Source organism: Helianthus annuus, chromosome 4 (assembly GCF_002127325.2).
Source record: "Helianthus annuus cultivar XRQ/B chromosome 4, HanXRQr2.0-SUNRISE, whole genome shotgun sequence".
In the NCBI taxonomy this organism is placed as follows: domain Eukaryota; kingdom Viridiplantae; phylum Streptophyta; class Magnoliopsida; order Asterales; family Asteraceae; genus Helianthus; species Helianthus annuus.
The window spans coordinates 16,151,025-16,165,669 of record NC_035436.2 but is presented as its reverse complement, the minus strand read 5'-3'; the positions used below and the strand labels follow the sequence as shown (position 1 = coordinate 16,165,669).

The 14,645-nt window shown below is 35.3% G+C and overlaps 1 protein-coding gene and 2 long non-coding RNA genes across 4 annotated transcripts; 1 reads left to right on the top strand and 2 right to left on the bottom strand.

Annotated features, from left to right (window-relative positions):
• Nucleotides 1-4,429: 4,429 nt before the first annotated feature.
• LOC110935845 lies at nucleotides 4,430-5,884 on the bottom strand. Of its 2 annotated transcripts, XR_002589467.2 has the most exons (4): nucleotides 5,708-5,884; nucleotides 5,437-5,635; nucleotides 4,954-5,153; nucleotides 4,430-4,850 (listed from the first exon to the last, which is right to left on the bottom strand). It is a non-coding gene; the product is annotated as an uncharacterized LOC110935845 (long non-coding RNA). The 2 variants fall into 2 exon arrangements; XR_002589466.2 differs by having other exon boundaries at nucleotides 5,437-5,881.
• A 3,241-nt stretch (nucleotides 5,885-9,125) lies between these two features.
• Nucleotides 9,126-10,448, top strand: LOC118491724. The gene is made up of 3 exons (XR_004892094.1): nucleotides 9,126-9,214; nucleotides 9,802-9,882; nucleotides 10,279-10,448. It is a non-coding gene; the product is annotated as an uncharacterized LOC118491724 (long non-coding RNA).
• A 349-nt stretch (nucleotides 10,449-10,797) lies between these two features.
• On the bottom strand, nucleotides 10,798-13,933 carry LOC110932995 (receptor-like protein EIX2). Its single transcript, XM_022176243.1, has 2 exons — nucleotides 10,890-13,933; nucleotides 10,798-10,804 (listed from the first exon to the last, which is right to left on the bottom strand). The coding sequence occupies exons 1-2, from the start codon at nucleotides 13,931-13,933 to the stop codon at nucleotides 10,798-10,800; spliced, it is 3,051 nt and encodes a 1,016-aa protein (XP_022031935.1).
• Nucleotides 13,934-14,645: the final 712 nt, after the last annotated feature.

Here is a 14,645-nt window from a genome sequence, read left to right as displayed (position 1 = left end):
AAAAAAAAAACAAACAAACAAACCCCCCTCCCCCAAGCTAAATGTTAAAAACTAAACCATAAAGCTACACCCCCAAAAAACTTTAAACACACAAAAAAAAAATTAGAGTAAACTGCCATTTTGGTCCCTGTGGTTTGGGCACTTTTGCCGTTTTAGTCCAAATCTCAAACTTTTTACATCTGGGTCCCTGTGGTTTGCATTTTGTTGCCATTTTAGTCCAAAATCCAAAAATCCCCTTCTTTTACTGTTGAAAGCTGCCTATTTTGTCATTTAGTGCAGGGGCATTTTAGTCATTTTTTAAAGATTATATTATATAATAATAATAAAATTATATTATATATAATAATAAAGGTATTGTCACTAGTTTCCAAAACTTCAATCCATATTCAAGAATCAAATCAAATTCCCAGAACTTCAATCAAAATTCAAGAATCAAAATCAAATTCCAAATTACATCTTTAAACCAAATTGTATGAAATCCACCTGCACCTACAAGAAAAGTCATGTTTATTCTTTATTCTTTATCATTATTAGTTCATCTCCCAAACACCACAACCTTTCTAGATCCAGATCTAAATCCATCTTCATCTTTTCCCGCTTAACACCCACCGCCATTCTTCGCCGCACACCCACCATCACTATCAACCGTCTTCATCGAACCCACCACCAACCACCGTTTCATGACCACATCCTATCCAGATTTGATGTTTTTGTGATGTTTTGTTGCAATTACTGCTGTGGATTCTGGAAGTAAGGATTTGGAGTTTCTGGATCCGAAAGATGTTGAAAAGATGGAAAAGATTTCATCTTTTTCTCCTAATTCAGTATGGATCATTTTTTGTGTCTGTTTAATTTGCTAGAGGTCTTGTTTTTATGATCTTTTTAGTCCATTTTAATGTTCTTGCATTGCTGCATATGAATTTTTTTGATCTTCTACTAATCAACCTGTGACTTTTGATGTTTAAATGCTTATTGTTCATTGATCTTTAAAATCTACAAGAATTATTGTTTGATGTAAGACAAATTGATAATGTCACTTAGGTAAAAGAAACTAAAAGAACTCTGTATTATACAAGAATTTGAAGCCTTTGGTTGACACCTAAAAGTCAAAATGAACTCTTTTTATGATTTTCTTATAATTCTGAATCTTTTTTTTTTAATATCTGTTTTAGTTAAAGTTTATGATCCTTGTTTGATGTTCTTGTCCCTTCAATCCAGTATAGATCTTTTTTTATCTCAGTTTTTTGTTAAAGAGTTAAAGTTCATGATCTTTGCAAAAGTTACACAATGGCAGTTTTGTTCGTCTCAGATGGGTTTTTGTTATACTGGATTGTAGAGAGAGATAGAGAGAAGAGAGAGGGTAGAGAGAGAGAGGAGAGATGATCAGATGGGTTTTCGTTATATTTTATTATTATTATATAATATAATCTTTATTTATATTTTACTAAAATACTCTTAGTCCAAAAAATGACCAAAATGCCCCTGCACTAAAGGACAAAATAGGCAGCTTTCAACAGTCAAAAAAAGGGTTTTTGGATTTTGGACTAAAATGGCAACAAAATGCAAACCACATGGACCCAGATGTAAAAAGTTTGAGATTTGGACTAAAACGGCAAAAGTGCCCAAACCACAGGGACCAAAATGGCAGTTTAGTCAAAAAATTAAATATTTTTTAATAAAAATCGCTAGTTTTAGTCTCCAAAAAAATTTATTTTTTTTATTGACGAAAAGTAGCGATTTTTATTAAAAAAAATTGTGTGTGTTTTTAAGATTTTTTTAGGTATTTTTGGTTGTGTTCACATTGTTTCTCGCGGTTCTCGCAATAAAGGGTGGTTCCTAACGGATCCTTCTCCTACATATATATATATATATATATATATATATATATCCACATCTAGTTGTAAGAACCGCGAGAACTACACCCCACGGAGCGCCGTTCGCCATGATTTTTTTTTACAAGTAGATGTGTATATTATAAACACAGCCGTAAAAAATCATGGCGAACGGCGCTCCGTGGGGTGTAGTTTTTTACACCACAAGTTTGGTGAAAAAAAAGAAAAAAAATTAAAAAACACCAAACTTGTGGTGTAAAAAACTACACCCCACGGAGCGCTGTTCGCCATGATTTTTTACGGCTGTATTTATAATACACACATCTACTTGTAAAAAAAAATCATGGCGAACGGCGCTCCGTGGGGTGTAGTTCTCGCGGTTCTTACAACTCGGGGTGGTTTTCATTCTAGCAGCCCCCCCTATATATATATATATATATATATATATAATTGCACGTTAAAAAACAATCACGTACGCAATGTACGTTAAGCCATTTTGTACGTTAACTGACCTCTATATATATATGGATGATCTGATGGTTTACACTTGGTTTAACCTTATTTTTTGAGTATAGTACACGTTGGACTCATTGTGGTTTGTCAGAACTTTGAATTTGATCCTCACCTTTTCAAAAGTATATGGATGGTCTTATATGGATGGATGGTCTGATGGTTTACACTTTATAACATATTTAATTCACAACTTTTCCAAAAGATACATGGACGGCCCCAATGGTTTGCACTTAGTAACGTATTTAGTCTCTAATTTGACCATGCTTGAATCATAAGATTTGTTGGTTGGAGACTAAATACGTTACTAAGTGCACACCACAAAGACCATCCGTGTACTTTTGATCCAGGGATCATATCCAAAATTTTGGTAAATCGCGGGGACCATGTAACACCCCAAAATCCTAATTTTGACTATAGTTCCCATTCGTGCTCTCTCACTCCCTCCACAGTCGCCTAAGCTTTTTTTTCCTTTTCTTGTTCCTGTTATAGCTATGCTGTTATGATTTCACCTGCTACTTCTTTAGTTAAGTTTAATCCAATTATTTTGCCATAATATTGTAATCATTGTTCCTGCTATGACCATTTTAAGTTCTATGTTAAGTATAGTTAAGATTAAGAGTGACTAGAGGTATGGTTAAATCATAAGGTTTTATTATAAGTGTAATCTATTATCGAATCCCAAACCGTAAAACCAAACCAAAACCAAACCGTGAATCCCAAACCGTAAAACCAAACCGTTAGTAACTGTTAGGTTTGATTCGGTTTTAATTTTCAACGGTTCGGTTTCGGTTTTCGACAATAAAAAACCGTTACTAACGGTTTGGCTCACGGTTTGATCTAAAAACCGGCCAAACCAAACTATGAACATCCCTACTGTTAGATTTTGCAAGCATGAGGAGGCAAATTGCAAGATACGGATAAGACGGGTGTGTAGTACAAAAGGTCTTGTAAGCAAGAGGCAAATTGTAATTTACTCCTTACAAAAATAGGCTAAAAGTAATTAGGTCAATCTTAAAATTAATCTTAAATCAACTATTATTGATGCAAGCCCAAGTGTAGAGGATCGGGCCATTACATTTCTGGAGGCCCATGATCGAGCTTCCAAGGTTATTTTACGAAAACGAGCATAACTTTGGCTACGGGTCTCCGTTTTAGGCGTTCGACCTCTCAAATCGAAGCTTGAAACGAGGAGCACGTCGTGGCAAGGTCCCGGAGGCGCCTTGTCCAAGTTTCGGTTCCTCTAGATCTTTGCAAATAGATAGACAATAAAATAAATACGCTTTATTGATAACAATTAAGATGTGAAACTTTCACGATAAGTCAATAACTGGGATGCAAATTATTATACGAAAGCTCTTAACATATTAAATTATGTTTTAAAAATACTTACATCTAACCCATCTCCATCTCAAATTTAAAAAATATCAAGCAAAACAAAATTAATACTTCAACTGTTACATCTGAATTCTTTGGAACCCTTTCTAGACCAGGCTGTGGGCAATTTTAAAACATGATATATCCATTAAATATCATAAATTGCCCTCTTTCGTGTATCCCAAAGTTAATTGGTTTGATGTATAGGAGATTAGCATATAGTAGTTTCAATGGATTTTTTTTACTATGAGAATGTACCGTTAACAAATTCAACAGTGAAAACATTGGAACTTTTCCCCGGTTACGTTGAATCAGTTTGGATTGTGTTAAACGGTCCTTATCATTGTGATGGTTCTTGGATGATTGTCATAGCATCTATCGTACTCGGGTCGCAGATTTGTTACAAAGTTTTTCCGATTGATATTCGTTGCTCGTGTTTGGCGCAAGTAGTCCCTATTATGCGAATATTAGGTTAGTTTCTTACTTTCTTTCTCATAGTCACGGTTAGGAGAACTTTTGATGCATGGTTGCAGCTTCAAGAAGGCATCAATTAATAGAGGTTTTAAAACTCCAACTACAAAACATGACAACCAAACACCAAAAGACACCATGATTCATTTTATCAAACACCTTAGTTGCACAGTTTCCTGGCAAGAAATAAAAGCTCAGGCAAAACCATCATAGTCTTTGAAGTTTGGCTACACACCACAGGTTCAAGACTATCAAATTATAGAGGTTTTAAACAACATATACAACATATATAAGACTTTTTGCACATTGTACAACTACATGATGCGCATTTGTGTTACAAGTTTATAATATGCTAGTATTAAACCCCGCGCGTTGCGCCGTGGTTCCCGAATTGTTCTATATAATTTGTTAGGTAAACAACAACAAATATGGTTAATAATGTTGCAACAAATTGAGTACAAACCTTTATAGCTATAAGTTACACATTAAGTTGCAATCTGACCCGCTACCATTAGAATGTGACCTGCAATCTGACCTATGAAATGCCACCTTGATTTTAACCTGTTGTAAAATACAATGAGCTTTGCCACCCCATACAGCATGCATCAAATGACCTCTTCTTTGTGCTTTTAGATTAGAGATCCATCTTCAATAGTTAGGCTGGAATCAAAGAAACAAAATATGAGGTAATTAAGAACCATAAACTGTATCACAGAGCCTAACCTATTGTTAATCACATTCAGGGGATTAATTTAGGACTCACCGGTCAAAACATGGCCATCATGAAGGATCGACTGAGGGTTTACCTGTAAACACAGTGACGCCAGAAACGGAAGCAGGTGCAAATCGACGATGGTGCACTTTTGCTTCCTCGTTTAAAAGACTTGAACAGCAACACCCACTTATAATGGCAAACCGGTACAAATATTTGATCTTTATCTTCACATCAAACATCACCGTTGTCTATAGTAAAAAAAAAAAAAAAAAGAAATTGAATACTTTACCTTATGGTTCAATTCATTTCCTTATGGTCATAACATTAGAATAGCAAGTCTAAGTTCACTAACTGAATTACTAATAAGAACTTGAGTTCAACTTATCAACTTTACTTTTTTTTGTCAAACATTACAAGAGAAAGTGTCATCTTTGGCAGTAACTTTAGATAATTAAAAGGTAATTTATGTTAGTAACAGAACAAAAAGAAACTCAACTTTATGTAAAGAAATTATAATATTAAGCAGCTAACCTTCAAGTTGCAATCACAAATGCCATTTCACATTCAAAGAAGGAATCTTTAAAACCTTCAAAGATCACCAACAACTGTAAAACCCATGTTTCATAGACCGATTTACATGCAACTAATAGCCCTAAACGGCACTATTGTTTGAAACTGGATCACTTGTGATGGATTCTGGCATTTACCAACTGTTTGAAACTGAATCACTCTATAAAGAGCATCAATCGATAGCAAATTAAACCGTTACGAATACCAAGACAGAGAGATTATAATAACTTACTTATGGTAGATGAATCGGAATTCAAGTTAGCAGGCAAAATTGAGGGTTTTTCCGCCATTAAAGTGTAAAATTCGCACGCTACAAGCATGAACAAACGGTTGCTGCACTTGATAAGTTGATATATTTATCCTGATTTGTTAACATTGGGGGTTAAAATGTGGAATTAGGTTGAAAATTGACAACAGAAGTGTGTGGGTTAGAGAGAGAGGTTGGGGTGGGGTGAGGGGGGGTGGGGTGGGGTAGGGCAAGGTTATTTTATTTTAATATTTAAAATTTTCTATTTTTAATAAACTCAAAAAGACACATTTTCCCCTCTTTTAACGAAAACAATAGACGGGGTTAAGTTAGTTGTTGGACCATAATAACAATGGTGAAACCTTTTTGGATCTATCAACGATAAATAAAACCTTTGTATTATACTGGCAAAACTGCCCAAACTACATGGACCATTTTGACATTTTACACCAGCAATGGCTCGGAAGCTCGGAGTGTCAGTTTACAAGCCTATATCGTACGAAGTTCTTGTTGCAGATGCCGCTAATTCTCTCGCCTTTGCTCTCGATGAAGGCAAAACGCGTCTCGAAATTGATTTCCTGTAATTCTCTAATCTATTCATTTTAAGCATTTTATTAGACACTCATGCCTCTTTTAATATTAAAAAAAATCGCATTTAATAGTGTTGTGATTGTTCCTCATTGCATGATTTATTTGTTGAGTGTGTTTCCCCCAATCCCCTGCCTTCGAGTACCCCTACCCGTAGGCCGCACACCGCCGCCGGTCCTGCGGATAGTAGTACCTTGAGGGTAGGGTCTTAAGTGTGACAAGAGGAGAGAGATAGAGGTAGAGAGAGTTGTGTGTATGGAGAGAGAGAGAGTGGAGTCAGGTGGTGGGGTCCATGTTTTAAGATAGTGGCGTTACTAAATCGGGTAGTTTAGGCCGTGGGGTATGGTGGGCTTGAGTTGGAGTTTGGGTTGGGGCATGAGTTGACACGTGGAAAACAAATCCAAACCCACGCCTATGGGGTATGGTGGAGCTTGGGTTGGGGGCATGAGTTGACACATGGGGGCATGTGAAATGGCTAGTTTGGTTTGGCCATTGAGAGCCTGCCATGTCACCTTGCTAGCCCGCCCGACGCCCGGCTTCAAACCCAAGCCTCAAGGGCCACGCCCCAACCTAAGCCCACCCGGGGTGGTGGCTTGGGCGTTTTCCCCCAACCCACGCCCCAACCCAAACCCCATACCCCATAGCCTTAGGGTAGTGGATAGACCGAATGACATGGCGCAAGGGGATTGGCAGGACTAGGTTATTCCCACTTAAGAACGTTTAGGAGCTCAAAGACATGCCACCCATCACTAGGTAACTGTGGAATTTTGCTCTCACCCATATCCACTGCGACCAAAACGCGTTGGTGATATTTGCGACGGGCCATTAATTACGGCCCGATTATTGGAGTATATTTTTATTAGGTTTTATTAGTGTGAGCCTACGGGCTCATTCTTATGATCTCTATATATAGTATGACAACCTTCATTCATAATCGATTTAAGTATTTTACCATCTTACACCAGTATATTGTCCGTAATCTGTAGGCAGAACAAAACGATGTGGGATTGCGTAAGGTATTACAGGGTAGATTGTGGAAATGTGATTGTATATAAATCATACTCTAATATAAAATTAGGTAAAGAGGTAAATATTGGATTAGTATAGAAGTAGGAGACATATGATTCTAGTATGCATGCCTGCCTATTCATGAAGTTAAAAGAGAAATGTAAAGACAGTAGCAGTAGCGCCATATATTGAACGGTTGGATTTGGCAGAGCTGACCTTGGTCTTCTTGGTTTTCCACCAAAAGATTTACACTACCGATTTCTTTCTCAATTTACTCCGGTTTTTTATAGGGTTGAGATCCTGTACAAACAATACTAATTGTAAGAACCGTAAGAACAGATCTGAGCCATTGATAGTTTAAATGAAGGGTTGATACTGATTACAAATAAAACCCCTATAACTAATAATTAATACTATCAAGTTAGGGTATTTTAGTCATTTAGTCATTTCCCATAAAATACTAATTCCACCAAGTTTTTTAAACTAAAATAACTTTTATATATTTCATTAATTTTGGAAAAAATTTATACTATAAAATCAAATATTTTTTTATCTTTAATATGAGTACCATATTGCTATACTTTTTTAATTATAAAAATGACCTTTAAAAAAGTTACAAAAAGATGTTTTATAATTGTGCTAGTTACGTGGTTGGAATGTGCTAATATGAAAATGTATTGTGTTAATTTTAAATCTATACGTATGTTCTAATTTTATTGTGTAATTCTTATGTGTTGTTATTTTTTTTCCTTTTGTATTGTTATTGGGAGCCTATATATAAATAAATTTGTTTTCTACCAGTTATGTAATAGTATGTGCTATTTATAAAATTAAAACAAAAATATGAAATTGTGCTAATTATGTAATAATTATGAAATTGTGCTAATTATGTAATAATTATGAAATTGTGCTAGTATGTGTTTATAAGATTAAAAAAAATTGTGCTAGTATGTACCAGTATGTGTTGTTTATAAAATATAAAAAATGAAATTGTGCTAGTATAGAACAATATGTGTTGTTTATAAAATAAAAAAAAATGAAATTGTGCTAGTTATGTAATAGTATCTGTTGTTATTTTTTTCCTTCTGTGTTGTTATTGGGAGCCTATTTAGAAATAAATTCCTTGGAATGTCGTATTTTTATTGTGCTAATGTTGTTTTGTTGGTGTTACCGTCGGATGCCCAGACGGTGGTGTTAAGAGAGTGCTAATGTCGTTTTTTGATTGTGCTAATGTCGTTATTTGATTGTGCTAATGTCGTTTTTTGATTGTGCTAAATTCAAATTTTGGTTTGAATTAATCTGCATGGATTTAGGGATATCTTTTTAATTTTAATTAGTTATAAATAAATAAGGTTAAAATGTCTAAATTATCCCTAAACTAATTTTTAATTGAATAACACTTGTCATTTATATATTGGTTCTTATGGTTCTTACAAACATAAGAGTTTGTATTTGATCTCATGCCGTTTTTTATATTCGGATAAGAGAGTATTCCAAAGTAGTTCTTTCAATCTTATGATTTTATTTATTTAAATTATTTTTTTATAGTTTTTGGCATTTCTTTGATAGATATTTTTACTTTGAAATGTAAAGACAGTAGCAGTAGCACCATATATTGTGAATTACATTGGGGCCCTCTTCCGCCAATACCCTGATATGAATATTAGGTTTGACATTATGTTGATGACATGTCAGCGGCCCCATCTGATGCCATATATATGCATATGAAATAAATATATTTACAAGTTCCACTAAAGTTATCTTTTTTAGAACAATTAACTTTAAAATATTAATTTTGACATTACTTTTGCAGGACCCTGGCAGGTGATGCTTAAGCAAACGGATAATTCGTATGCTTGTGTTGCTGAAAGTGAAACCCGCTTCACCCTTAATGAAGTAAGCACTGTTGCAGAAATCGGCCTAGGCGGCCCGATTAATCGGCGCCTAGGCGCTAGGCGGTCACTTACTGCCTAATTTTGAGCTAGGCGGTCAATTAATCGGTCATGGTCAAAAATCGGTCAAAATCGGTCCTAGGCGGTCAAAATCGGTCCTAGGCGGTCAAAAATCGGATTAATCGGACAATATTAGTCGGTCTCGGTCAAAATCGGTCCTAGGCAGTCAAAATTGGTCAAAATCGGTCAAAATCAAACCATACTATCTGAAACTTGAAGTATTTATGTGAATTTTGAAGTATTATTTTTATATTATTGGGTATATATATAATTTTGAAAAAATACATACAAAAATCCCATTCCGATTAATCCCGATTAATCCTGATTAATCCCGATTAATCCCTAGGCTGTACCTCACCGCCCGACTAACGCCTAGCGTCTTCTACAACATTGGAAGTAAGTACTTCACACTTAGTTTTTGACCCATTTCTTTTCAAGCCGATTTTGTTTATTTTAGTGTTCGACCTGTTAGGGATAAAAGGGTAACCCGAATCCACCCATTTTTCATAGACATTTGTTTGGTATGAACAGACGAAAGAAGAACTGCTAAGGGTTCTTGGACTGAAGGAGGAACAAGGAAGCCAACTTGAGTTCCTTCGCAGGGGCTATAAGGTAATTTTCTCATTTCTATTCGTTCCTCCAAAAATTCACCCTCCACCCGTAGGATGTATTTTTCTAGAAAGTTCCAGGCTAAATCACTCATCAGCCCGTTCATCATCATTATCGTTATCATCATCATTAGATAATAAACAAGTATAATTTAAAATAAGTATAATTTTTATAAACTAATGCCTCTTTAAATAAAATGATTTAAAATTTTATGCATATTGAATTGAGCGGCTTTTAACCAACTGTTAGCCTGTTTTCAATTTAGTCATTTTTTTATCTTACAAATTTGACCCCTTAAAGGCTTTGTAGAGTTCAAACTTTTGACCTTCTTCCATAACCCAAATTGACCCGTTTACCATTTTTTTGTACATTTGGTATAATTCGGTGTGTTTTCTACAGACTGCAACATGGTGGGAGGAAGACGTTGATTTGGAGTTATCATCAACATGGCGTAACTAAGTTGAACCCGATAAAAAAAAACGGGGCCTAGTTATGATCATTTCATATTGTTTTTACTTGTATATCAATCAGTGCACATATTTCCTCTTGATTTTTTTTTTCAAGTTTTATATACTTCCATTTTTGTCACTAGGTCTCCTATTGGTCATAGTGAAGAATATACAAGTATCAAAATATAATTTTCTATCGATTGATGTTGAAGACAAAGGGCAAGCATTGGAGCAACCTTTTAACCTATCAATATAAGAATTCATAAACCCCCCAACATAGCTATTCAAAACCTGCAGTTGAGTAATTTTTCTGTCCTACAGGTTTATTTACCTCAATTTCCCCCAGATTTTCTACATCCCATTTTACACCATTTTTACTGCTTCAAAGAAAATGATCATACAAAGAACATACTTACTAACACAAACAACACAACACGACATGACGTTATCTAGTTTTAGTACAAACTTTTCAAATTCTGAAGTAATCCATGAAACATATTACAGCATCAACAAGAAAACATGTGACAACAATACTTATGTATAACATCATAAACCATATACCTCAATTTACTCAGAAAACCGAAATATGCAATCCTCCATGATCTTCTCACTATCAATGGACCCATAATCATCCAGAATCCACTAACAAATCCAACCACTATGCTTATAATCAACCCCCAATCTGCTCCATCGTCTTCTTTTTTCTCTCCTGTCGTATGAGCTGCTGCTTCAACTGGTTCACAACCATTAGCTTCATTTAGTGGAGCTCCACAAAGTTTGTTGCCAAAGAAGCTAGACACACCAAAGCTTTGAAGCTGTGTACCTATTGGAATTCTTCCTGTTAAATTGTTGAAGGACACGTTGAAGCTACTCAAGAAATGTAAACTTGACAAGCTCATGGGAAGTTCCCCGGAAAGCTTGTTTACGGATAAATCTAAAGATATCAGTTCTTTCATGTTTCCGATCTTTTCTGGGATACTTCCATTTAATTGATTTCTTGATAAATTCAACGATGTTAACTCCAAGAGGGACATTAGCTCACTAGGAATGTATCCGGTGAGATTGTTACTCGAAAGGTCTATCAACATCATTAATGGAAGAATACTGCTATATGTATCCTCTCGTCCTTTCATCACTAATGTATCACTGGGAATAGATACTTCAGCTAGAGTACCGATGTAAGCAAAGTCATCTCCTAACTTGCTTTCAATGCCGGAAAGGATACTAAAGTTGTTGAAGCATCTCGGAATATTTCCAGATAGGTTGTTATGAGCAAGATCTAAGATTTGAATATGTATACTATGACAAAGCTCATGAGGAATATTTCCGTCAAAACGGTTTGATCTAAGGTTAAGAATTCTTAAAAGAGTAAGTTTTGTTCCAATCCATGTTGGAATGCTTCCATTAAGTTCATTCCTTCCAAGTTGAAGAACATCTAGTTCTGTTAAGTTCATTAGAGAAGAATGTAATCTTCCGGAGATCTTGTTTCCATGCATGTTTAGATGGTGTAAATTACGTAAAGAACCCAATGTTCTTGGAATCTCACCAGACAAACTGTTATTCTCCAAATTTAAGAATTCCAACCACGACCATTTCTCCCAGCACTCTGGAATATCACCCGACAAATTATTATTTCCCAAATTAAGAACTATCATACTTGTCACACCACTGGAACACAAGAAAGGATGCAACGATCCCCAAAACCCATTCGAGCTAATGTCAATAAATTCAAGTGTGGCAGGGATACCAGAGAACGTTAATGGTCCTTGGATATGATTATTTGACATATTCAAATACCTTAACCTGGAGAATAATCTCAAAAATGATTCAGGCATGGGTGATGAAATGCATGTGTTGTTTATGTCTAATTTCTCTAAATCCTTCTGTGATTGCAACCACAACGGAAATTGAGGCCCTAAAACCCAATTTCTCAAAAACAAGGTTCCCAACTGGAAAGGGGGAATCCAGTTTGCAACTTGCAGCCTTAAGATTAATTTGTTAGCTGATCCTTTTAGATACTTTAAGCTCACTAGTTTGATAAAGTGAGCTTCTGTCACAACACCTGTAAGCAAATTATGAGAAAATACTAAATAAGTCAACTTTGAAAGTTGTCCAAGGCTATCAGGAAGGCAGCCATCCAGTCGGTTAAACCCAATACTTAACTCCTCCAACGATGATAATTGTCCAATCCAGTTGGGAAAGCTTCCATTTAATTGGTTATACCTAACATTCAACCGTTCCAATGATGATAATCGTCCAATTGAGTATGGAATGGGACCAGAAATTTGATTTTCATCAAGTCTTAATGTTCTGAGAAATGACAAGTTTCCTATGCAATGAGGAATTATACCAGTTATATAGTTCTCAGACAAGGATAATGACTCCAAGGCAGGTGATTTGCACTCGAAAAAACTTTCAAGAAAATATGTTAAACTAATATTACCAATATTGTTAACAGACAAATCAATCTCTCTCACATTACAAAAGTTACCCAATGATTTAGGTATTCTCTTAGTGAGTTGATTTCCAGACAAGTCGAGGCTAATAAGATTTGTTAGATTTTGAAGGGAATCTAGAACTGAACTTGAAATGCCACAATAACTAATATCTAACGAGATGAGATTACTATTGGACAACTCTTGAAATATTGAGGAAGAATTCATGAAATCATTCCAGGCAACATGAAGCAACTCAAGAGAAGTCAAATTGCGGAAGCTAGGAATAGGACCATGAAAATAACACTCAGTTAAATCCAATGAAACTAGACTAGTTACACTGAATATCCATTGGGATACTGAACTGTTAAAATTATTGAAAGAAAGATCGAGAACAGAAAGGGATGTGAGATTGACACTAGGAACATACATGTGTAGATTTGAGAGTTCACATCGAGACAAATGTAGCTGGACCAAAGAAGCAAGGGTGTTAATCACCTGAAGCCAATCGGTTGCTTGGCTAAGGTCCACGCCACTCATATCGAGGTGATGCAACATACCAAGACTTGACAACCACTTCATATTCGCCATGCCCGTTGTTTCAAATGGTTCATAATGAAAACTTCCAAGAGATAGAACATGTAATTCTGAGAGATTCCCTAGTTGTGGAGGGATACTTCCGCCAAAATTGGAACGTGAAAGGTTAAGGTACCTTAGGTTTTGAAAAGAACCAATGAATTTAGGAACTTGGATGCCTCCAAAATCATTGCAACTCAAGTCTAGATGCTTGAGTTGCTTTAGATCCAACAAAGATCGACTTATTTCCCCTTTCAATTTCTGCTTCAAGGCTTCTTTTTCTCCTATCGTGAGATAATAATCATCGATACTACAATGACCATCAAGTCCAGGAAGATGAATACCGTGAACATGACCTGTCGAATTATCACAAGCTATCCCAGCCCATGTACAACAGTCCTTGTTCTCAGCAACCCACGAAGTGAGTCGTTGTGATTCATCAGTGAGGCCATGCTTGAACTGGAGAAGTGCTTGTCTCTCAACATCATTGCATAATACATGATGAGAGTTTTGATTAGATGAGCATAAACGAAACAAGGCCAAAACAACAAGTAAGAACAAGTGAAAACAAGAATATGAAGATGGAGCACTCATATTGTTTGATATTAGTTTAGAAGATGAGATGGGGGCTTCATCTAAACTGGAATATTTATAAATACCAATAGTACGTAGCTTTTACTATGAATGGACTTAAACATCTAGTAAACGTCAAGTCAAGTAAACGAATGGTACACACATGCACCGGTCTATACGGACACAAATAGCATCAGTTCAGTGTGTGTGTGGACATGATAAATGAGAGTGATGGATGAATAAAACAATTTAGATCAAGACAAGGTTAGTTGTCATCCAAAGTTAGAAAACCAATCAAAATTGGGACCAATTTGTGAAATGTAGAAACGAGTCATTTGTAGTAAACTTTGAACGAGTCTAAGTAAATCATGAAAGGTGCATGACTAAATCTGTGAAATTAAGCTCATATATGAATACCTAGTGAACTATATTTTGTCTTTTAGTTTAAATTAATCATCTTTAAATCATATAATAATTTAATAGTTGAATAAAATGCTAAAAAGATCCTCGAGTTTAGGTCATTTTTATAACTTCAAAATGAAACATTTTGTATCCGGGTCCCTAAGGTTTCGTTGTTGTTGTCATTTCCATCCAAATCACTAACTTAGTTAAAATGAAACATTTTGTATCCGGGTCCCTAAGGTTTCGTTTTTGCCTATTTATTTATTATTTTCTTTTTTATCTTTCAATAAAAAAACAAAAAATAATTATAAGTATAATGTATATACACACA